Source organism: Crassostrea angulata, chromosome 10 (genome assembly GCF_025612915.1).
Source record: "Crassostrea angulata isolate pt1a10 chromosome 10, ASM2561291v2, whole genome shotgun sequence".
Lineage (NCBI taxonomy): Eukaryota > Metazoa > Mollusca > Bivalvia > Ostreida > Ostreidae > Magallana > Magallana angulata.
In genome coordinates, this window is record NC_069120.1 from 24,863,300 (window position 1) to 24,889,276 (window position 25,977).

General features: G+C 34.0%; 1 protein-coding gene across 1 annotated transcript in view; it reads left to right on the forward strand.

The window, feature by feature from the left end:
* The window catches only part of LOC128165078 (tolloid-like protein 1), a 29,472-nt gene that overhangs the window by 702 nt on the left and 2,793 nt on the right, over positions 1 to 25,977 (forward strand). Inside the window, exons 2-9 of the mRNA XM_052829286.1 lie at positions 9,875 to 9,905; positions 14,544 to 14,637; positions 16,258 to 16,352; positions 17,897 to 18,118; positions 18,602 to 18,834; positions 19,158 to 19,368; positions 24,161 to 24,324; positions 25,241 to 25,481. Of these exons, the coding sequence (XP_052685246.1) occupies positions 9,875 to 9,905; positions 14,544 to 14,637; positions 16,258 to 16,352; positions 17,897 to 18,118; positions 18,602 to 18,834; positions 19,158 to 19,368; positions 24,161 to 24,324; positions 25,241 to 25,481 (1,291 nt within the window). The remainder of the gene's footprint in view (positions 1 to 9,874; positions 9,906 to 14,543; positions 14,638 to 16,257; positions 16,353 to 17,896; positions 18,119 to 18,601; positions 18,835 to 19,157; positions 19,369 to 24,160; positions 24,325 to 25,240; positions 25,482 to 25,977) is intronic.

Consider the following 25,977-nt stretch of genomic DNA (forward strand, 5'->3'; position numbering starts at 1 on the left):
CACGGCCCGGATTCCGCATACCTCTCTCCTAGATGGGAGAGGATCAGACATTTTTGGTCGTGGTTTGCGATGCGACGAGGTTCACCACAGGACACAGACTTGCATTGTGTAAGACATCTTTCTGAGTGTTCGGGTGTACATCAGTCGAACAAACTAACATTATAAAACAGATCAGATTTGGTCACAATTTTGTGAATTTGAAGTGCAATTAATACTACTGTCTTTTACTCATGGACGATTTTTAATTGTCAATAAGTCCATGAGTAAATAGTCACTGTTTATTAGCAAAAGCGGATCCAGAATTCTTTTTGAAAGTTTTTGAAAATTTGTGTATGTGTGTTGGGGGCCGGTAATTTTGCCATGTAAATTGAATAAATTTGAATTTTCCAGGGGTCCAAAAAATAATATTTTTCATAAATAAAAAAAAATATAATTTATGTAATTATTGCTAAATACTGTCATCAGTTGACCTGTGTAATATATATACATGTGTATATCGTATGCAGTAAGTCAGTTATTATTTCCTATAATACTTTTATGTGCCAAATGTCATTTTAATCGTTCCCGCTCTATTTTTCAAAGGCTTTCTTTCTTTCTTTTAAAATAATGATAATTCATTTTGCATTTTTGTCATACATTGAAATGCTCTCATCTCATTTGTAAAATTGGTATTTCAACAATTATTATTATTATTTTTTTTCAAAATTAGATTTTTACCCTTTATGTATTTTTTGCAAAAATGTTACAGTTACTTATTCAGGTAGTTTACTCCTATAGTATAAATGTGGTTGTATCAAGAAGTATATAATTGAAATCTACAGAAAAAAAACATACTTAAAGCATAAAAAGAAAAGGATAGGACAGTGTTTATCCCTTTGAGTTAGGGCGGATTTTTTTTACCCTTTTTATTGCAATGAAAACACAGTTTTTGCTGTACTGACATTTGTAGCCAGTACTTAATTATTACTAAGCGGAATAATTACATCAAATATTGTGTTGATTTATGCCCACACTCATACATAGGTCAAATTGAAAAGGGTAGGCCGCATAATTTGTTATGACCTTTTTGCAAATCAAATGGCTCGCTGTTAAAAACTACATTTAAATTAAATTTGAAGTAAAATAAATCATAGCACCTGAGTGTATCACAGTTTGTATCACGCATGCGCAAAAGGGATACTGTGTGGAACCTGAACGAAGTCGGGTCACCTTACCCAGAGACATTATACTATATAGAATACGTCCCTGTCTTACCACAAAAGACGCTCTCTCATGAGGTAAATGCTCGCCAGTTGTTTGCATGAACTGTATAGCATCAAACTTAACACAAAAAGTGACACTATACGAATTTTGAAATAAGCCTACAGCCATTTGGCCAATTTGGCGTATACCTAATCACTTTCATTTTTTTGGTTTCAAAACATCGGGGGCGTAGTATCTAGATCTGTACGTCCCTGAAAATATGTTTAACAGCATAACCATGATAAGCATGTTTATAATTGATTGTTTGGTATATGTTTGGTATCAAAAGAAAGGAGATTATATGTTAGGAAACATCTCTGCATCACAAAATGTGTCTATCTTTGACCATAGACATAGCGAATTCGACAAGGGTTCTTGTGACACCACCACTTAGTGTTGCAGGTTACTTCCAAATCCACGCTTTACTGAAGTTGTTTTCCAGGGTTAACCCAAAGCAACGCTATCATGATACCCTTCTATGATTAATGTTCCTAAATATTTGGGCAACCTGTGATTAAATTTCTTTGGATTTAAAATAAACTATTCCTTCAATGCATGGGCAATCAAAATAAAAAATTAGTTTAGTCCACTTTTACAAAGTTATGTCCCTTAGCAGCCGATTATTGGCGATTCTTTCAACTTTTAAGAAACATGGAATTATATGCAGGATGATTGAAAATATGATAAATGACTGTTCACCTTCATGTATAATGTGCTGCAGTGAAGTACCTGGTTTTAAAATGTGCATCATCTGATTTCATCTCATAATAATTTTTCTCAAATCCTATTGTTCATCGTCGGTGACCCATGTGTGATTCACATAGATTCTCTCCGAGGAAACCATGTGAACTCAAAAGTGTGGTTTGCGACGATGGCTATTGTTTTGCTTATCTCTAAAGTGATGTCTTCAATCACACGTAATATACATGTAATAAGGATAAAAGCTTTAGTCAGCCTTTTTCGCTTATAATTTGAAGCACATATTTTTATTTACAATACATGATGATGTAGATAGGGTTTCTAATTAGTAACTAATTAACGATATCAACTAAAATATAAAAGACTTAAAAAATTTAGCAGTATCAACACATGCACAAAAAAGTTTTCATGCATTTATCGTCAAATTTATTATTTGTTTTTAGGAAAAAAATCTTTCTGTGCAGGGACAAACTATTGCCATTGTTCAGTAAAAGTAGGCTAAGTTGCTGAAATTTAATTATCCCCTTGCGCAAGTTGTGGCGAAGGGGATATAGCATTGCTGCTGTGCGTGTGTGTGTGTATGTATGTATGTCCAATTCAGCCTTTTAAGCAGAATTAAAGAAAAACCCTTGCATGCTTGTTTATCAAACTTGGTACCGGTGTCATATAATATTTTGATACCGCGAAATATTGAACCCGGGTTCAATATATTATGCGATATTATGAATCCGGGTTCAAAATATCGCTGCATTTGGACTGCGATATTATGGCTGCGATATATTGAACCCCCTACTGTTTCCAATTTCCTTTTAAGAGGGGGTTAAAAATATTATGGCTGTGATATTTTAAACCCCCCTCAATTTTTTATTGCTATTGGAGAAGGGGTTCAAATACTCCCTTTGGAGAGGGGGCTCAAAATATTATGGCTGCAATATATTGAACCGAAAGCAATGAAAAATAGAGGGGGTTCAATATATCGCGGCCGTAATATTTTGAACCCCCTCTCCAATAGCAATGAAAAATAGAGGGGGGTTCAAAATATCGCGGCCAAAATACTTTGAACCCCCTCTCCAATGGGAATTGGAACAGGGTAGGGGGTTCAATATATCGCGGCCATAATATTTTGAACCCCCTCTCCAATAGCAATGAAAAATAGAGGGGGGTTCAAAATATCGCGGCCATAATATTTTGAACCCCCTATCCAATGGGAATTGGAAAAAGGTAGGAGGTTCAATATATCGCAGCCATAATATTTTGAACCCCCTCTCCAATGGGAATTGGAAAAAGGTAGGGGGTTCAATATATCCGACCATAACATTTTGAACCCCCTCTCCAAATGCAATGAAAAATAGAGGGGGTTCAATATATCACAGCCATAATATTTTGAACCCCCTCTCCAATGGGAATTGGAAAAAGGTAGGGGGTTCAAAATATCGTGGCCATAATGATAATATTTGAACCCCCTCTCCAGTAGGAATTGGAAAAAGGTAGGGGGTTCAAAATATCGCGGCCATAATATTTTGAACCCCCTCTCCAATGGGAATTGTAGAAAAATAAGGGGTTCAATATATCACAGCCATAATATTTTGAACCCCCTCTCCAATAGCAATGAAAAATAGAGGAGGGTTCAAAATATCCCGGCCGTAATATTTTGAACCCCCTATCCAATGGGAATTGGAAAAAGGTAGGGGGTTCAATGTATCGCAGCCATAATATTTTGACCCCCCTCTCCAATACCAATGAAAAATAGAGGGGGGTTCAAAATATCGCGGCCATAATATTTTGAACCCCCTATCCAATGGGAATTGGAAAAAGGTAGGGGGTTCAATATATCGCAGCCATAATATTTTGAACCCCCTCTCCAATAGCAATGAAAAATAGAGGGGGGTTCAATATATCCGACCATAACATTTTGAACCCCCTCTCAAAACGCAATGAAAAATAGAGGGGGTTCAATATATCACAGCCATAATATTTTGAACCCCCTCTCCAATGGGAATTGGAAAAAGGTAGGGGGTTCAAAATATCGTGGCCATAATGATAATATTTTGAACCCCCTTTCCAATAGGAATTGGAAAAAGGTAGGGGGTTCAAAATATCGCGGCCATAATATTTTGAACCCCCTCTCCAATGGGAATTGTAGAAAAATAGGGGGTTCAATATATCACAGCCATAATATTTTGAACCCCCTCTCCAATAGCAATGAAAAATAGAGGAGGGTTCAAAATATCGCGGCCGTAATATTTTGAACCCCCTATCCAATGGGAATTGGAAAAAGGTAGGGGGTTCAATATATCGCAGCCATAATATTTTGAACCCCCTCTCCAATACCAATGAAAAATAGAGGGGGGTTGAAAATATCGCGGCCATAAAATATTGAACCATTTTATGGGGGGGTTCAATATATCGCAGCGATATTTTGAACCCGGGTTCAATATATCGCGGGGTTCAAAATATTATATGACACCGGTATACTTTATAAGCATGGTTAAAAGACAAACTCTATTCATTTTCATGTAATTCTGTTAAATATTTATTAAAATATCGTTAATTACAACACTTAAAATAGAAATTTTATGTACGACTTGAAAATAAACATTTCCTGTTTGCGAAAGTAAACATTTCAAATCAACAACTTGATATTTTGTAGGATTAAGGCCTTGTAAAAGGTAAAAAATGGGGAGTTGTAAGGATGTCCAAGGTGTAAAAGTGTAAAATTGAAGCGAGCAGGATATTAAGTTCATCCCAATTTAATCAAAACAAGCAGCTGTCCGAGATGAATTTCGGGCTAAATTTTTTGAGTTACTAAGAGAAGAACAGGTTTAATTATAATATTTTAATATTTTAATTCAAAGAGGTTTAAAGAAGATGAATATTTGGTCTAATTAATTACTTGAATAGCCTAAATGATGCATTTCCCTCCACAATATTTTATTTTGCAAGGGGATGCTCCGCTTTTGCGGTGCCCTTGTAATGTCACTAAGTGAAAAATGTTTATGTCCAAGGTGTCCAAGTAGCGTAGTGGACAATGCACTCGCTTTTCACTGCTGCGACCCAAGTTCGATCTCCGTGATCGACTGGTTGTATGTGATAGGGTATGGCGGTCGCCCGCTTGGACACGTGGGTTCTCTCCGGGTACTCCTGCTTCTTCCTACACCAGTGACCCCCTCACGCTAACATCCGTGCAAACGAGAGATATTAATATAAGTTGTTGAACTTGCTTATCAATCATTGTAAAATAAATAAAGTTCAGTTTTAAAAATGTTTATGCTATAATATCATAAGTTTTGCTTAAAATAACTCAATATTCGTAATTTCAAACAATATTCATAAATTAAAATAAAATAACAAATGTCCCTGGAATATAAAGGTTTATGGAGATTTTGCCTTGCTAACTGCATGAAAGTACTTGGTCAAATGTTGAAGAATTTAAAAATCTCAATAAGAAATTTTAATTTTTTCTTATCTTTTTTTTTCTGGCACCAGTAAATTAAAAATGATATAAAAGTCAAAGAAGAACTAGTATTTTTTTTTAGGCCTAAAAAAAAAAAGTTGTGTGTTTAGGGTAACCCGACCTAACCTACAAAAATGCCCTGATCCTACCATTTTTAGCTCACCGAGACGAAGTCAAGGGGAGCTGCTATACCCCAGGCATCGGCGTCCGGACCTGGTTAAAGTTTTTATTGCAGGTCCTGTATCTAAGCTATTATTTGTCCTATCTTCACCAAACTTGCATGGATGATGCATCTGGACCTACTTATGGACTTGAAAGACTTGGATGCTGAATCTGGGTCCTAAATTTCAGATGCTGAAGGAGGTTAAGGTCTTTGGAGCCGGTTAAAGTTTTTGTTGAGGTGCCCTTTGATAGCAATATCTAAGTTACCGCTGGTCCGTACTTCACCAAACTTGCATGGATGGTGTGTCTTATGATACTGATGCACCAGACAGGCTTGAATGCTGAATCTGAACTATAGGTTTCGGATGCTGGAGATGGTTAAGGTTTTTGGAGCTGGTTAAAGTTTTTTGAGCAGGTGCCCTCTAATGATTATATCTTAACTACTCCTGGTCCAAACTTCATCAAACTTGTATGGATGGTGCGTCTTATAATACTGATGCACCTGAACGGCTTGAATGCTGAATCTGACCCATAGGTTTCGGATGCTGGAGGAGGTTAAGGTTTTTAAGAGCTGGTTAAAGTTTTTAAAACAGGTGCCCTCTGATGATGATATCTTAGTTATTACTTGTCCTAACTTCACCAAACTTCCATGGATGGTGCGTTTTATGATACTGATGCACCTGACAGGCTAGAATGCTGAGTCTGAGCCATAGTTTTCAGATGCTGGATAAGGTTAAGTTTTTTTTAACAGGTAACATGTTACATAGATAATAGTACTATTTCAAACATGCATAGTTGATTAAACTGTAATATGAATGAATCGCAGAGGAAGCTTCAGATGCAGAGCTTGATCTCCATTATCAAGGATGCTAAAAAATATATCTTAGTTATTACTGGTCCTTACTTCACCAAACTTGAATGGATGGTGTGTCTTATGATACAGATGCACCTGACAGGCATGGATGCTGAATCTGAGCCATAGGTTGCGGATGCTGAAGGAGGTGAAGTTTTTAATTGCTGGTGCCCTCTGATGATGATATCTTAGTTATTACTGGTCCTAACTTCACCAGACTTGCATGGGTGATGCATCTTATGATACTGATGCACCTGACAGGCTTGAATGCTGAATCTGAGCCATAGGTTACGGATGCTGGATGAGGTTTAGTTTTTTGGAACAGGTCACATGTTTTATAGATGATAGCTTGCATTGTTGATTTAACTATATTATAAATGAATCTCAGAGGAAGCTTCAGATGCAGAGCCTGATCTCCATTATCAAGGATGCTAAAGAAATCTTCTACCTCACTTAAACCTGCTTGATAGAAAGACGTGGTTGTTGTTAAATGATATAACATGATTCCTATGATAAAGTATTGTATGATATGAAACACTACTGTTTAATATGATACAATGTAATATCATATGTTATATTGTAAAAAGTTATTTGATACATATGATATTGTATCAATTTTTTTTATATTTTATGATATGATATTGTATCATGATATTGTTTTGTATAGTATTGTATGTTATGATACAATATTATATTTTATCTATGATATTGTATCATACGATATTGTATAATATGATATTGGTTTCTGTAATATACAATTATATCATGTGAAATTGTATCATATGATATTGTTATATTATATATTATATATTATCGTATCATACAATATTGTATAATATTATACAATATAATATCATATGTTTCAATGTTATGATGTATTATGTAATATGATATTGTATCATATTATACAATATTGTATAATATATAATGATGTTGTATTATGTGATCAAATAGAATAAGGTTTAACACAATACAACGTCATTTCATATTTACATCTTTGTTACATCATCTTTGTTTATTACAGTATTTTATTGTATTATATGATATATATTGTATGTATGATACAATGCAAAATTTAATTTTATATTATTATATTGATTAACATTTGAACATATGATTATCATAAAACTTTTAAACAGATGATATATGATTTTGTGTCAAAACAGAATCCATGAATATCCAAGATCAAAAAGTATGATTTTCATACAATATGATAAAGGTGGTCTCATAAAGGTGAAGTCTCATAAGGGTGATGCCTCGTCTCGGTGAGTTTTGTAATCTGCGATTACCTATGTTTAGATGTCTGTATTGTATCCGATTGTGAATTTTACATTATTTCTATTATAAAATCTGTTTTTAAATATGACACAAACAAACATTCTTAAATAGGATTTATGCAGAAAAAAATATGATAAAAAAAAACAAACAAAAAACCCTATCTACCTAACCTAATTTTTTCATCCGTGTTACCCGAAACACACAATTTTTTTTATTGGCCTTTACTTAAATCTATTCCAATCGTACTTTTTGACAAAAGAGTTTATTAATTATTAATCACCCAAAAGTGACACACATTGGACAGAGTTTAAATTCAAAGATTTATTAAAATGCTTTAATAAAGAAAAAATAATAACATCCTGTGAAATCAGTGAGTAAAATATTTCTGGTCATTGCTTTGAGAACTTCTAAATTAAAGCACAAATTTATAATTTTGTGGCTGAACAGATATTTAGCAAGAATAGCTTGGTCCTAGGCCAGTATTGATGAATTTATAATTTAGATGCACATTTGTTTAAGTAAGGCCAGCATTTTTTAATTTTTAGATTTACGAAATATTTTTCAAATTATTTGGGTAGGAGGAGGGAAAAAAAATAAAAATAAAATTTAAAAATTTGTCCGTCGAGAAAAAAAATAAAACAATTTTTCAACAATATTTTTTTTATTTTTAAAATAAGAACACATGTCCAGGAGCTGCCATTTTTTAAATATATAAGTAATTTTGGTTGTTGATGATGTTCTTATCATAACATATTTTATCCATGGGCTCTGAAAATTTGTGTTAATATATTGTATATGCATGTATAAAAACGAAGGGTTTTTTTTTATATATAATTACATGTATATATATATATACAAGTACATACTTTGCCTATACATTAAGACCAAAAAAATTAAGGGAGTTTTCACTTCTTCCTTGCAGAAAAAATAGGAAGAAGTTTGAGAAATCATTTATCTGATTAAGTTAACAATGCTATTCACAAATTCAAAATTTAAAATATTGTTACTGAAAATAAATTGGATTAGAAGCATGTCCATAAATGTCAGTAAAAAATCAAACAAGTTTTTTTTATTTAAAAAAGACGAACTAATTTTTAAAATTTTATTTATTTATGTAATTATACCTTTAATAAAGGAAATTTTTTGTTATTTTGTTAGCTTAATGACAAATAAAATCATTCTCTTTCCTTCAGTCATAAGACTCCTGTGTTCAGTGTGTTTAGGGTTATTAGTCCAACCTTATGACCCACTTACAACCGTTATGTAGAGGATCTATTTCCAAATGGTTAAATTATGATTATTTTAGAATTTATTTTGCAAAAATGTTTTTTAAATAAGTAACTTATCATTTTCTTGCCAATGAGGTTTTTTTTTTTTTAATTTACGGAATTGTGATAGAAAAAGACTTCAACTTCTCTTTCTTGAGGAAATTCTGGCTAAGTTGCCGATCACAAAACTTAATAGGGTCGTAAATTGTAGGGTTGGACGAAAGCAAACAGGAGTAGGCCCAATGGTGTTTTTTTTTGTGTGACTTCTAGTGCCTGTGACTTGATCGGAAAGAACTTGGTCTTTTTAATCAATGCATGAACAACAATAATTCAGACTATACGTACGTGATTGCATCAACATTATTTTTATTTTTACCAGAAAGAAAATTTCGGGTCGGAGGAAAAAATAAAATTAATAGCTAGTTCAGGTCCTTTTATTTTTATTTGAATTTTTAAAAAAATAGGGTCGGCGGGTTTGTAAATCGAAATTTCAAAAAATGCTGGCCTAAATGAATCTCTTCTACTGATGGTAAAGAATGCACGCACACATGCACCCATAATTTTTGGGCAACCTGATATCTAGCCTCGGGGCATTCAAACTACGCAAGTGCTTTTATGATCTCAGTTATACTTTAACAAATGGAGAATACAGTTAAAAAGTGGGACTGAGATCGAAAGTGAGCTTTATGGCCTTCGGGCACTATAATAAGATGTTTGTATCAGTCACCATGTCAATACAGAATGAACAATTAATATCCCATTTTCAGCCCCCAAAATCATTTGAAAATTGAAAAATCTTGAATTTTTGCTGCTGCTGAGAGTTCTTTTGTGGAAATGGATGTATACTTATATGTGATGTACCGGTACCAAAAGTTTATAGTTCATTTAAATGACTGTATTACTAATTTCTTTTTGCAGGGAACATCTATTACACTTACCTGTTCTGCAGGTAAGTAACATATAATATATGATATTATATACGAAATTATATGATAGCTAGAAGGCAGTTGTTAGTGATTTCTGCATGCATGCTCACTTTATGAATATTGCTTGTTGTCGAATTATGAATATTAAATCTATATGCATTTCCTGTTAAAATTTGTACTAAGCTTTAATAAGAATTATGGTCTATCTTTAGCAAATTGAATATTTTTATACATGCTCACATTTTAAGGCGGTAATGGGAAATCTGTTGATAATGTGGATTAAAGTACATTATAATTACAATACTTTCACCGGTTTAGAATTTTCAAATTTACAATACTTAAAAAAATATACATTTTAAATTTTTTTGAAAAGGTGAAAATTTAAAAAATCCCCAGCATGATTCCAACTCATGACCTGCAGATTGGTAGTAAACCCTCTAACTGACTGCACTACGCTGTTGGATGACAATATTTACATTCACTTCCTTTTCCCTATTAAATTGCATTAATTAATTTGAGTGATATTTATGCATAACACAGCTAGAAAACCCAATCACCAAATCTGGTGCGTATGAATACATTCAGTATTTCTCAAAGAACATGACTGACTCTCATCGCGACTTCAAACCGGATTACGACCTGATATTATACTTACACTGATTGATATTTTATTGTTGTGAATATTTTTTAACAGTTAAATGACTTCAGTTGATTATTGTTTTAGAATACCAAAAGTAAATTCATCAAATTACAGAATGAAAAGTAAAATTGTGTTACAATGATTTAAAACGCTGTGGACTATTTTTGTCAGCATAATTGGACTGTTCCAATGGCTAGTCCGTTAATTGCGCATTACTCGTTAAATGAGGCAGAGATTTAAAAAAATATATATTTGCAGAAAGGGAAAAAATGTTAAAAAAACGTAAATATAAGATTGAATCATTATTTTTAGCTCACCGAGCTGAAAGCTCAAGTGAGCTATTCTGATCACATTTTGTCTGTTGTCCGTCTGTCTGTCTGTCCGTCTGTCCGTCTGTCTGTAAACTTTTCACATTTTCAACATCTTCTCAAGAACCACTGGGCCAATTTTTACCAAACTTGGCACAAAGCATCCTTAGCCTGAGGGGATTCAAAGTTGTGAAAATTAAGGACCACGCCTTTGTGTAAAGGAAGATAATTAGGAATTTATGAAAATTTTTCGAGAAATTTTCAAAAATCTTCTTCCCATGAACCATAAGACCAGGAAAGCTGAAACTTATGTGAAAGCATCCTCAGGTAGTGTAGATTTAAATTTGTGAAAATAATGACCCCCGGGGGTAGGGTGGGGCCACAATGGGGGGTCGAAGTTTAACATAGGAATATATAGAGTAAATCTTTAAAAATCTTCTTCTCAGAAACTAATCACCCAGGAAAGCTGAAACTTGTGTGAAAGCATCCTCAGGTAATGTAGATTCAAAGTTGTGAAAATTATGTCCCCCGGGGATAGGATGGGGCCACAATGGGGGGTTGAAGTTTAACATAGGAATATAAAGAGTTAATCTTTAAAAATCTTCTTCTCAGACACTAATCAGCCAGGAAAGCTGAAACTTGTGTGGAAGGTAGTGTAGATACAAAGTTGTGAAAATCATGACCCCTGGGGGTAGGGTGGGGCCACAATGGGGGGTCGAAGTGTAACATATGAATATATAAAGTAAATCTTTAAAAATCTTCTTCTCATAAACTAATTAGCCGGCAAAGCTGAAACTTGTGTGGAAGCATCCTCAGGTAGTGTAGATTCAAAGTTGTTTTAAAGTCGTGAAAATAATAACCCCTGGGGGTAGGGTGGGGCCACAATGGGGGGTTGAAATTAAACATAGGAATATATAGAGTAAATCTTTAAAAATCATCTTCTCAGAAACTAATCAGCCAGATGATTCTTTATAATTGTTAAGACTTTGGCCCCAGGACAATTCTTTGGCTTTACAAGAAGGTTCAGAGTTTGATGTAGGTTTATATCCCATATATAAACTATTGTTAAGGATCTTTTTGAGAACTGCAATACTCAACATATGATATGACTATAAAATCATCCTGTTAGAAAAGGGACTAAGGATTATAAACATAAGAATATCCAGGGGAAAAATGAATTTTATTTATACAGGATCTACATGTATTATTGTACATTGTCCAGATAGTTTGTATTAATTATGACTCCATTAAGCTGATTTTATTATACCTATTGTTCCTCAGGTGAGCGATGTGGCCCATGGGGCACTTGTTTGAAAGATGTGGTCTCATAGCTGCAATGGTGTGGGCAAACAAATTTTCATAACACGCTAGCGCGCGTTATTCAATTTGTATGCACACACCGTTGCAGTTATGAGACCACGTCTTTCAAAAAATAATGATTCAATGCTTAAATATTGATAAAATGAAACAACTTATATAATTACACTTTATTTTATTGTTTATTTCGATAAACTATACGTCACAACATGGAGGTGTCCCATACCACCGTGAATAAAAAAATATCTGCATTCCTCTACTTAGTCTGTCAACAGTGCCTGCAACTTGCACCATTTTGGACTGGAAGTGGTTGTAGTTTATAACATGCATCTTAATATGATTATTGCTCATCTTCATATTATTGGAATGTAAACTACTTGTAAAACTGTAAATGATTTTTTAAAATATGGTATGTGTACGTACAAACTTTAGTCACTTCTGACCAAAATGGAGTTGCATGCAGAGCTTGTTGATTTTATAGTGTATTGATTTAGTTTTTTATACACTATAAAAGGTGGGAAGTGTCTATCATATGGTTAATGGCCCCCATGGCAAAATGAACTGCCTATTTTAGCAGTAGTTAGACAGTTCTTAAACAGTTTTCAAATTATTTGGCAGTTTTCAAGCAGTTAATTCCAAGCAGTAAGGGCTTTAGTGGCAGGTCAAAACTGCCTAGGTAAAAGTATAAGCAGTTATTCTAAGCAGTTTTCTTAGCAGTCTTTGCAGTATAAGCAGTTATAGGTCAATATGCACCTCACAGGGGACTTGCATCATTCTAGAATTCATTTCCAATCAGTTACAAATCTGGGTCACTGGCCGCTGTCAGATAAGCTGACCACTCAGAATCAAGATCAGAGATAAAAGGAAGTTGGGTTGAAAATTTTGAATGTATCAGTGCCATGAGGGGCAGTTAAGAGTGCATGTGATATTCACCACAAAAAATGTTGTGTATGGGCAAACTCAAATAAATTTATGGATTTTAATATGTTCTAAGGATATTACATATATTTCTCTTAAGGTCAGACAACACGTTCCTCAATTTTAGATAACTTTTTCCATGAATTTGTTAATGATTTACTACTACTTTGACAAGCTTTCTTGCGAAAAATTAGGGTACCTTAATACCAGGCATTTCTGCAAAATACTAGAGTATGCAATATCCTACATAATCTTCTTGAAAATACATTTGAATTGCTGATATAAAAATAAATACATCTACAGCACAGCGAAATTCACTATATTAGAACAATATCTCCGCCGGGGCGGGGCTTTGAACTTACGACCTCTAGAACCTATACGCTTCTGGCAGTGAGCGGCCACGGTTCTAACCACTTGACCATCTAGACATATAACCAAATCCAAGTAAATTTTGATGATTTTTAAAGTAATTATAAAATTGATATTTTTTATTGGAACTCTTTATTACGCGGAGATACAAATAAGATTCTCGAGGAACATGTCGCCTGACCTTAAGGTAAATAAAATATTTCACATAAATTTTCACTGAACAGTTTTTAATAATAGTCTGCTAAGATCACTTAATTTACTGGTATATATAAGATCAGATATAGCTGAGTGTACTACAATGGTCAATCAAAGGTCTGAGAGTATCTAACATGAAAACATTTTAAATAACAACTTCTCAAGAACAACTTGGGAAGAAGCTTATAAGGTCATGATTGTAATTTGAAGTCTTACAATATATATTTATATTTACTATGCTAAAAGCTAGCTAAATGCAGTATCCACATGCAGTGTAGATTCAAGTTGGCTTAAATGGTACAATATTGTACAAGTATGTCTTAATGTAATAATTTATTCTTGAAAATGATAAAACTTATACATATAACCTATAGATGATATCAGCAGTTCCTAGCAGTTTTCATCTTGATTATATTTCATGCATATTCATTTATGAAAACCATATTAGGAAATGAGCAAGCAGTTTCTGGCAGTTTCAAACAGTTTTTACCAGTTTACATCAACTCATTTAAATTTTTAGGCCAAAATAACTGCCTTAAAACTGCTAGATAACTGGAAGGCTTAAAATTACTGCCTGGAACTGCTTATATTCATTATGAGACATATAGGGGAATCCAACTGCTAAGGAAAGTATGGAAGGCTAAGGAACTGCTAAAAACTGCTTAGATACCAAAACTGGTACTGCTAAGGAACTGCTTAAAAACTGCCTTCCACTTTGACATGGGGGCCGGCTTATAAACAATCTTTCAAACCTTGTTAGATTTGTTAACAATACATGTTATTGTAATAGAGTTTTGACCGAGATGTCAAAAGAAATTATTTGGAAGAAGAAGGGAAAGGAAAACATTGATACTTTTATACTTTTATTAACGTACATGCTAAATGTTAATCATGTCCTCTGTTGTGCGAATTAGGATGGGTTTTGTCGGGAACTATGTGCTACAGACTATATGGCCAAGATACCCTCACCAGCTCTACGTGGGACAATGCATATCGGGTGTGCAAGGGGTAAGTCAACCATGCCAGTGCTCCAATCACACTATCTAGTCGCTAAATGGTGACCAAACTTTACTTTTGGTCACCATTTCAAAAGTTTTGGTTGCCATCAAGAAATATTTCACTCACCATGTACGTTATATTTCACTCACCATGTTCAAAGCATTTTTTAAATGACACAGGTATATTATGAAACACAGAATGAACACTCATATGCCTTTTGTATTATTATTTATATTATTAACAAGGACTTTTTATTAATATTAAAACTTTATCATCTTATGCTTGGAGATTGTCTTGCACAAAGACACACCTTTACTTTTCCCGTGAATTGTTACAATCTCAAGCTTGTAAGGAGTATTTCAAGTTGTAGCAAAATCAGACATGTTTGCCAAAGATGCATGTGGATGAAAAAAGAAAACTTTGCAAAGTTTACAGAACATGGTCTCCTATGTAGGTTAACCAAAAAATTCTCAATGCTATGTATTTACATCTATCGAGTGTGCATGTACAATACAAATGAAAACTATGAATAAATTGGTGCTGAAAAGAATACCATAAATCAGTATTTGAATATTCGTGAGTGCTATTCGATTCATATTCGATAATCATAGATGTCATTGACAAGGTATTGAGCATATTTGATAGTTTGTATTACTAAGTGCATGTATGTATAGACTGCCTAAACACGTCAGTTCGAAGTTGACACTTAGTGCATGAGTATCCATTGAATTAGGTGCGCGTTTATTTTTTATGCAAATAATATTAATATACTTAATTTTTTTAACTTCCATCAACTACAATCAAAAGATTTACGACTTCTTTAATAATATACTGCAGTCCTGACTCCTGTATGAGACTGATACGTAACTTCGTAAGTCATTCCAAATATTTACGCCATGTTTGATATAGTATTAAAAAGAAAACTTAACAACGCTCAGTACTCCGGAAATGTTCTGTTTATTTAAAAAAAACAGCAAATTACATCAAAGTATCTTTTTAAAAAAAAACTTTCGGTGTACCTTTCGAGAATAACACTCGGTAGCTCACACTCGTTCAAACTTTAAGCAAATTATTTCTTCATCGTCTGATATGAATTAAAAAATCCAGGATGTTTGTCTCCATTCGATGAGAACCCTGCTTTTACTTTCAATGTAAACAAGCATGGCGGAAGAGTCTATTACTGGGTTAAGTAATAGACTCTACCAAACATGGCAGTCATAGATGGCTTTGTCTTTACTTTTGTTCAGAGTAAAATGATCCCAGCTTCTCTTTTCCATCGTAACAAAATAACACGATGCTGCATACTTTACAGCATTTTATATGGGTGTTAAACACGTGATCGAATATTCGAATGCTAAATATGCATTTGAATATTAGAAATTTACTATTCATTCGCGAATATTCGAACATTCGTGTCAGCACTAATATAAATACAATACAAATTTAAACTTAAAATGCAATACAAATTTAGACGATACAAATGGAAAATTGTATAGTACAGTGAAAAATTATAACAAATAAAGACCAAGTATTGAAACTTTTGACATATGCCATAGAAATTTTATTTCTCAAAGAAGTAGTGTTTAGTAGAGACAGTTTATCTGCCCATTGTTACTTTTCTTTGTATAGCAATGGTGCAGAGATGGTAACCATTGACGACTACTTCACCAATCAGAATGTCTGTGATTTTGCGTCAGCACGGAATTCCAACAAGTTTTGGACAGGTAATATAAGTTAAACATTCTGGGTATTTTACAAAACTCCATTCTTTCTCTTAACTCTTTAGATATTTAATTTGTGATAGATTCAAATTTGTTTAAACCATGACTTTCTATGGTCAGAGGAAAGACCCAGCAGAGGTCCAAAGTTCATCAATTCATAGAAATACAATCTTCTAAAAGAGAACAGAGTAGAGAGAACCTATGAAATTATTGTGGTTGCAAGATAATCTGCTGAAGTTTCAGGTTAGCTAGATGTCCAAAATTAGGACGGAAAGGGTCCAATTTCAGTGGTATAATTCTCAAACAGAAAATTCATATGAAATGTAGTAGAGACAAATTGACCTCACACAACCTCAAAAGGATTCTGAAAGTGCAACTTTCTACCTTAAGTTAGCATCCAAACTGAAAGCATGTGAATCAATTAGCTGAGAACAATTACTGAAAGATATATATGTACTACCTGATAGTCTTCTTATTTATCTGTAAAGAAGGGATTGTAGGTGTAGAAAAAAACCTGCATCCAACTCAAGTTGACCAATGAGGTAAACTTGTTTGAACTACTTAATATTCACAGGGACCAACCTAGAGCAAAATTTTAGGGAGACTTCACTTCTCCCTAACTGAAAAATAGAGAGAAGCTATAAGTTTGAGAAATCAGGGAGACTTCCATTACTTGACAACAGCATAACACTTATGATTCAACTTTTAATGATTTGAATTAGATTAGAAGTCAATAAAAAATAAAACAACTTCTAAAAATTAAAAAAAAACTTATCCCATTTATTAAATTTAACATATTTGATATATTCATACATTTTATACATGAAATGTGTTGTAATTGTGTTAGCTAAATGACAAATAAAATCAGTCTCTGCATTTCTGTGTATTTTGGAGGTATTAGTCTATAAACCCTTTGACCCAATTGCAACCGTTATGTAGATGATCTTATTTTTAAAGATAACTGTAAACAAACGGTTTTATGATTATTTTAGCATTACTTTGGCAGAGTTATTAACTAATTACAAGTAACAAACTAATTGTAACATCAACACTAAAAGAAATAAACATTGGTTGCACAGTATGTGGTTGCATCACCCGTATTTATAACCCCCTAAAGATAAGACAGTCTTGAGTAATTAATCACAACAGGGGTTAACTGAGACTGTGAAAACGTCTTTAGAATTAGTTAATTATCATTTCATTGCCTTTGGAGTTAATTTACACGATTGTGAAGTCATAATACAGGGCGACTTCAACTTCTCTTTCGGAGGAAATTCCGGCGAAGTTACGATCAAAAAGCGATTATTTCGCCCAAGTCGATCGCCCCCTAGGTTGGTCCTTGATTCACAAATGTCACATATATGCAAGAACCAATATATTGCCACTGCATGTACCGGTATATGATATATGCATAAATCATATATCAGTAAAAATCAGAACAACCAACCATTAGACAATTTCCAGGATTATGGGAAAAACCTTATGATATCTAATGAGTAATGATTATAATGTTTGACTTATTGAAAATATGTTTCATGATTTTATAGGAATGAGTGAGAAGGGTATTACCACTCAAAATGGAGTGGCCATGACTTGGAACATGAATGTTGCAGCATCCATTTATCAGGGACAATGGTCGGTGAAGAACCCAGATAAAGCTCACGGAGATTGTGTCTACATAGAGAAGAAAGATGGAGAGTATGTTTGGACTATAAACAGCTGTCTGATGAAGATGGCATTCGTATGCCAAAGAACTCCCTGTCTACCTCGTACGTAATACATTTACGGTAGTCTCGACTCATCATACTTAATGGTCAGATTTATGTATGATATTTATAATTGCAGGTGCAAGTATTATTAATGCTTTAGGTAATAAGTTGCACTGGCTGATGAAGAGTTGATCAGCTTTTAACTATAGCTTTCATTACTGTGACTACATTGTGTATTCAATGTTATCCTTGTTCATTTGTACCATGCAATAAAATTGTAAAAAAAATAATTGCAGAATTTTCAACTAAGGGGCTAAGGGTCTTTTGTTTTTTCTGTCCAGGGAATTTTTTTTACCGCCTCCCCCATTTTTCACCTTCTCTAATATATATGAAAAACCAGAATAAAGTCCAAGGGTCTTTTGTTTTTTCTGTCCATGGAATTTTTTTTACCGCCTCCCCCATTTTTCACCTTCTCTAATATATATATGAAAAACCAGAATAAAGTCCTGTACAAGCTCAGGTATTTTTATTTCGACCTTATAGAGAGTTTTCACTGTGACAATGGTCGCTGTGTTAACTCCAACTGGCGCTGTGATGGCGTGGATGACTGTGGAGATTTTTCGGATGAAGTGGAATGTGCAGAAAGATGTACTTTCTTGCTAGACACTGCTAGCTCTGGAAGAATCCAATCTCCAAACCACCCCTCAAACTACCTACCTTCCAGAGTGTGCACATGGACAATAGTTGGACCAGAAGGGTCCAATATTTATTTAGAGGTAATGGATATATTTTACTGAATGGGTTATTTTGCACAATATTATTTAAGCCCATAAGGAAGATTTTGCCCTGTAAAAAAATCTGAAATTACACAAAGAAAAAATATAGTTTAAGAGAAATTTTAAGTTATAATGTTTAAAATATGCCCATACTCTACCAAAAAAATGAACAGTTGAAAAAAATTGAAGATTGGGGAATTTGTTTACCTGCAGTATTAGTTAGAAATATTTTTTTGAAGTATCAACCTCTGGTAATGTTTGATAAACTAATGAAGAGTTATTTAGTTCTTGAAAAAATTTTGTTATAAACTTCTCTTCCTTAGTTTACATCCTTTAACACGGAGAAAGACACAGACATTGTGGAGGTCCTTATTGGGGGCCGTACGGAGTCCACCGCCCGCTCTGTGGCCCGCTTGTCAGGACAGCCTAGTCTCTCAACGGCCAGATACAGAAGCTACAACAACTTCATGATCATCCGATTCTCCACAGATTCCCAGACAGAGAAAGTGGGCTTCACAGCCAATTACAATAGCTGTAAGGGGAAAAAACTTCATGCTAAATGAATTTTTGTTGAAGAAATTTTCATGAGCTTGAAACTTTTTGGAATCATACCCTGGAATGGTTCTGAGGTTTTGTTTTTCATAATTATGCACCACAGTTTAATATTTAACTTAGTAAAAGTTTTATTAAGGATTTAATTTCAGTGATAAATAAAAAAATGAAAGGATGACTGCACTTAAGGACATACAATATTTGCGAAAAGATAAACTTTTATTAAAAAGAAGATTTTTTCTTTCAATTGCAGAAATCGTCATCATCTAAATTGCAATTTTACGTAATTGCGTTAAATAAAAGTATGTTGTACGTTACCAAGTACAAATTTGTTTTCATAGGATCGGGTCAACTTGATTTCTTCAATCTCCATACGATAATGAGGACGCCCACTTTTATACTGACTTCATACATAGTCAGTGCATGTTTATCTATTGTTCTTCGTTTAACAGTGGTTGTATATTTGCATTATCAAAGTTTTGTCAAAGGGAGATTAATAGACAAACATGCACTCATGGTTTAAATGAGAAAAAACTGCCTCTTCTATCTTTCGCTTTCCCTGTTGTAAGCAAGGGCTGATGCATGTTTAATATTATAATTCACCACGTAATTTCTCACCTCTGGTGAACATATGTACAAAATTCTATCACATGACGTGTAAGGTAGCATGTTATGTGCTAACTAGAACAATGTTTTTGAACACGTTAAGTTGTCAAGCATTAATTGATTTAAAGTCTTCTGTACTAAAATGGGCGTGGTTAAATTGTTGAAACCATAGTAAATAGTAGACTTGTACCATATAGAATAGATAGGGTTATGGTGAAAGAGTGACCACATAAATTTTATACATGGCATTGCTATTCATGCTAGTCTAATTTTAGTACCATTCTGATTATGTCAGCTCCACCTTAATATCAGTCTTTGTTTCATCAAGGGCAGATAAGCGAAAATTCTCCTTTTTTCGAAGTTGTAAGGAGAAAAACTTAGAATGAGCTTAATTATTGTATCACAGTCTAAATTCTTATTGGATGTTGGAAATTGACTAGATTCTTTCAAATTTTTAATAAAAGTGTTATTAGGTTAAGAAATAACGCAACAGAAGTGACCGAAAAGTGCCCAAAACCCGGCGCTAATTGCAGTCATCCTTTAATCAACAACAAATATTTCTTCTTTTATACCAGTAGGTAGACACCAGGCTTCACTTTTTCATAAGAAATCTCTTTTTTTTCTCAAATTTCCAAATAAAAAAATACTATAAACATATTACATTTGGCTGTGTATTAATTCTATTTAGCATTTCTGGCGGAATGCGGCTTCCGCAAAATTGAGTATATCGCTAAATGCCATGCATACAGGATGTACATATTTATTTTAAAAAGTTGAAATCTCTGCAATCTATGTAAGGCAAATAGTCCATCGACAAATGTAGAATTTTTTCAGTATTGTTAACTTTCAGTGTTCTTCATCAAGAAAGTCAACAAAAAGTGTGGTTCTTAAGAACTAACTGAAAGTTGAGTAACTGTTCGGGATAAAATTCAGGAAATGTATTTTCAAGAGTACACATTTGTACATTTATGTAATTAAGGTCTTCCGTTGGAAACAGAAGACCTTATTGTTTTTGCTTTGTTTCTTTTCCTCTATTATTATTATTCTTTTTTTTTTCTCCCACGTTTTCTCTAAAACGCTTCAGCCGATTTTGATTAAACTTTCAGATCTTGTTTATGACAACATGTGTAAGAAAAGTACGTGGGATTTTTTTGGTCGTCACTTCCGGTCCCGAGATATTAAAGATTTTATGTTTTTGCTTGTTCACAAGTTTTCTCCAAAAGTATTTAAGATAGAACTTTCAAATTTTCAGAGATCGTAGAGAGTGAACGGCCGCAGTGTACTACGCATATCCGAACGTCCGCCGTCACTTCCGGTCGTCAGCGGAAGGAAATGAAAAACCTTAATTTTTCAATTTTTTGAACTTGAATTTTTTTTATGTTACTATTCGATAGAGACACTCTAAAAACCTCTGAATATGAAATCTGTTTTAAAATCGATCCATGCATTCTCGAGATTTTGGGCTCCAAAGTTCTGAAGCGAGAGTCCGCGTAGCTCAGTCGTTAGAGTGGTGGACTTGTGTCCAGGCGACCCGGGTTCAGTCCCCGAGTGCCGATTATTTTTTCTTGCTTAACTGTGTTTTGTTTAACGATTTTATCTTTATAATGATGGATTTGAATGTTTTCCGTTTTCTTTTTGTCATAAATAAAATAATAGCGGCTTTTTTCAGTACAAATATAGAGCTCTTTTCTGTCAACTGCTCGCTAAATTCGGACGATTGTCGCATTGCCGGCATCAAAGACATGCCGCCGTAGCACCCCTGCAGTTCGACCGCATTAGAGTTCACTGGATCGCTTTGTCGGCATCAAAGAAATGCCGCCATTTCAATGATTGTATACACACAACATTTAGCAATGCACCAACGTTTTTAGTATTTCACATGGCTTAAAAAGAAAGGTTGTTTTGTATGTATTCAAACATTTAGATATGTACATGTATGCATGTATACATGCGTTTATTGACAAATGTTGCGTTTATATTGAATTCCTGAACACTAAAATCAATCTCTCTCTCTCTCTCTCTCTCTCTCTCTCTCTCTCTCTCTCTAAAAGATCTACTACAGGTAACATGGAGTAATGAGGCTAGAGGCTAATGTACATTTGACGTCAAAAAAGTAAATACGTATTTTTTTCTAGTTACGGGATATTGTCTACGGATGTTATTTTTTGAAATTCACTGTTCAATGAATCAAATCTATTGACTGTCTGGGATTAAAAAAAAACGATTTTTATTATCAACTGAATGCTTAACATTGGTCATTTAGACATAACACTTGGGTATCGTTTGGATTCGGGGAAATGGGGAATAAATAATCATACTATATTTCTAATGATGTAGGTTATTTTATTTGCTGACTTACCAGAATTTTTTTTATTATGCAGTTATTGTCGGCAAAGAAAAACTTGAGAAAAAAAAGAAATATAATAGATATGAAAAAGCAGATAAAACAATTATAAATTTCTTTATCAAATCAGAGACATAAATGTTATTTATGTCTCTGATCAAATCGATATCTGATTAATCTCTCTTTCTCTCTCTCTCTCTCTCTCTCTCTCTCTCGTCATACATATGTAGTGTTTAGCATGTAAATGTTATGGCATTTTATATATCTTATTTCTGAAAACTTTAAAAGTAAAAAGTAAATCCATAAATTGCGTTTGATGTAAGATTTTAAAAGATTATTGCAAATGTTTCTCGACTTGTTGCAATACTGCTGTTGTCATAGGCAAAATCCCATCGTGAGCTCTTGACCGGTAAATGTCCGAGTAAAAATAAACTGGCGACTTCGAGAGAATAATTGCGTATATCTCCGCTATTGTAAGACCCATCAACTTAAAATTCGGCAGGAGTGTATCTCAGACATTACTTTTATGAAAAATACATGCACGTTGCGAGTGTTTTAAAGATTAATTGATTTTTTAGGATTTTGAAGCGAGCTGGTAGTTTTCTATCTGGGTCAGAGTTCGACCTCTTTCTTTATTTATGGTTTCATTGAAATTAATGTTGAAATGGGCTTGGCCCCTGTGCAGCCGCGTAATATTTCTGTTGCATGTATATTTCTTTTTTTCCGTTTAGTCTGAATCTACGATAGCGTGTGAACTACTTATGAATGTTAGAACTGTGGAAATTACTGCATCAAATTTTTACCGAATAAATTTACGTGTTACTGATTTCGTTATTTCTACATTTATAAAGATTTTATCAATCCTGCTGAAATAAAACAGTCAAACATAATAGTAAACGACACGAACAAAAATTCTCAACACTGAAATACATGGGTAAACTGCATCAGTCATTGTTTTAGGACTTCCCCTAATTGTTGTTACCCGAATCCGAGATCCACACCTCAAAATTCTATTTTCGATTTATTTACGACGAAAATCAAGCTCGGGTTTTTTCACCCCCCTCCAGACAAAAACACGCGTCAATATTTCAAATGACCTCGCACTGTTACCAAACCTAAATAGTCAGACATCTTACACTTTGTTTTTCATCTCATACAAAAACTCAGCTCTTCTCCCGGGCGGAAACGCCCCAAATTCAAACACAAATTCGGGAATTATTTCGCGTCACCCATGTTTTAAGACACCTGCAAAGGCTGTGTGTTCTAATCTCGCCGGAGCCAAGATTTGTTCTTTCTCTCTATTTCTTTCTCTCCTTTTTATTTAATTTTCTAATTAAAATAATCAACTTAAAAGGGTTGTTGGACTGTAGTACAAGTTGAAAAACACTCTTCAATTAAGATTTATACAAAAACAGTCTTTTATTATTAGGGTCTTCCGTCTTCAGCGGAAGACCCTTCTATTCTTATTGTTATTAAGGTCTTCCGTTTACAAAGGAAGGCCCTCTTTTTTTCTTCGGTTTCTTTTTATTACAGGTTATTAGACCTGTTATTAAGTCAAAAGACCTCTTATTTAATATGAAATAAAATGGGACTGGTCCTTAAAATTAAGGATCCTACAGGGTGGATAATCCTTCATCCATCGCTCTTTTAGATCACATCTGCATTTCCTGATATGTTTCGTTGATGAAAATAAAAGGAAAGGTCATTTCCTGGTCCAAAAATCGGACGGAAGACCTCCTCGTTGCTCGCAACGAGATCGTGTCTAGTTGATATTGCTGATTGTTTTTGAGTGGTTTTAAGAGAAAACAATACTGAATATTTCAGCACGAGATAGTTATCCCAGAGAGTTGTACATGACCGCTAGAACCACAGTCAGTACCTTGGAACCTCCTCTATTTAGCTCTCATGGAAGTAATGCATACCTGGGAAATCGGGACTACGTGTGGATTATTAAAGCTGAGGAACGACAGAAAATAGTTACCCTAGAGGTATGTAATACAATAGTACACAAAGTAAGTTTATAGGGTATTTATATTTTGAATGTAGAGCAATTTTAGTTAGTGATGGGTTGAATATGAAGAAACCGCAAAAAATGTGATTTTTAGATCACCTGAGAAAGAGGCCCTAGTAAGGTTTTCTAATTAGAAATTTGTCCATTGTTATCATTGTTGTTGTTGGCATTGTCGTTGTTGGGGTAAAATTTTCACATTTTTTACTTCTTTTTTAAGAACCACTGGACAATTTTCAACCAAACTTAGCCAAAGCATCCTAAGGGGGAGGGGATTCTTGTTTGTTAAAATGAAGGGTCACTCCCTCTTTTAAGAGGAGATAAGTATTTTTTTCTTCAAACTATAGAGCCAAAAAAGATGAAACTTGTGAAGCATTCTCAGATGGTATAGCTTAAAGTTTGGTCAAACCATGATCCCCAGGGTTAGATTGGGGCAACAGTTGGGGGATGACTTAATACAGGAAAATCTTATTCTCAAAAACCATTTGCCAGAAAGGCTGAAATGTGTGTGGAAGCATCCTCAAGCAGTATTAATTCAAGTTGTTTAAACCATTATCCTTGAGGTAAGGGTGGGGTGACAAGGGGGTTGAATTTTTACATAGGAATAAATAGAAAAAAAATCTTTAAAAATTTTCTCAAAAGCTGACACAACAAAAGGGTCTCAGTTTTTAACATATAGTTTATAGTGGAGAAAATTTGAAAATCTTTTTAAACAAGAGCTTATGTTTTAACATATCAAAAATTTTTTGTATTTGATACCATAAAGCTAATTTGAGTTATAAATTTGTTGCTTAGGTGAGTGATGTGGCCCCTAAGCCGCTTATTAAAAATTTTGAGGGAAAAAATCACCTTGCTTCATATAAGTTTTATTCATTTATAAGGTTTTCATGTTTCAGAGAATGAAAATTGACCTGACAGGAGATGACGTGATAGAGATTCATGATGGAGACTCGGGCAATGCCCCTCTCCTGGAGAAGTATACGTCCAGTAACAACGACGATGTGGACCTCCCTCTCTCCCAGTCAGAGCCCATCATGGGGAAGAGGTTCGTGTTCTCCACAAGCAATGTGATGTACGTCATCATGAGGACCAGTGGTTCTACGTCAGGCACTGGGTTTTCCTTCCAGTTCAAACAAGGTACTTATTATCCTCTTTTTTTCATTTGTAGCATGTCTGTTTCGATGAACTATTATGAAGAATGCTTATTTTCCCTCTATGTTTTGTAGGATATTGATTGTTGCATGATTTTGTATGTACTTTTGTGTTAAAAAAAATACCAATAGGATTTTTTAGCCTTAGGTGATTAAGATAAAGATATGAAATTATTGTGTAAAATGTGCAAATTTTATCATAAAAAAATGTAATGACAATGCTATAGTTATCATCAGTTGAATAAAAAAGTATTCATTCTCTTTTTAGCTCACCTGAGCTGAAAGCTCAAGTGAGCTATTCTGATCACCTTTTGTCCGTCGTCCGTCTGTCCGTCTGTCTGTCCGTCTGTAAACTTTTCACATTTTGAACTTCTTCTCTAAAACCACTGAACCAAATTCAACCAAATTTGGCTCAAAGCATTCTTATGGAAAGATGAATATAAATTGCAGAAATGATAGAAAAATTTTCATTGAAAGCGGAG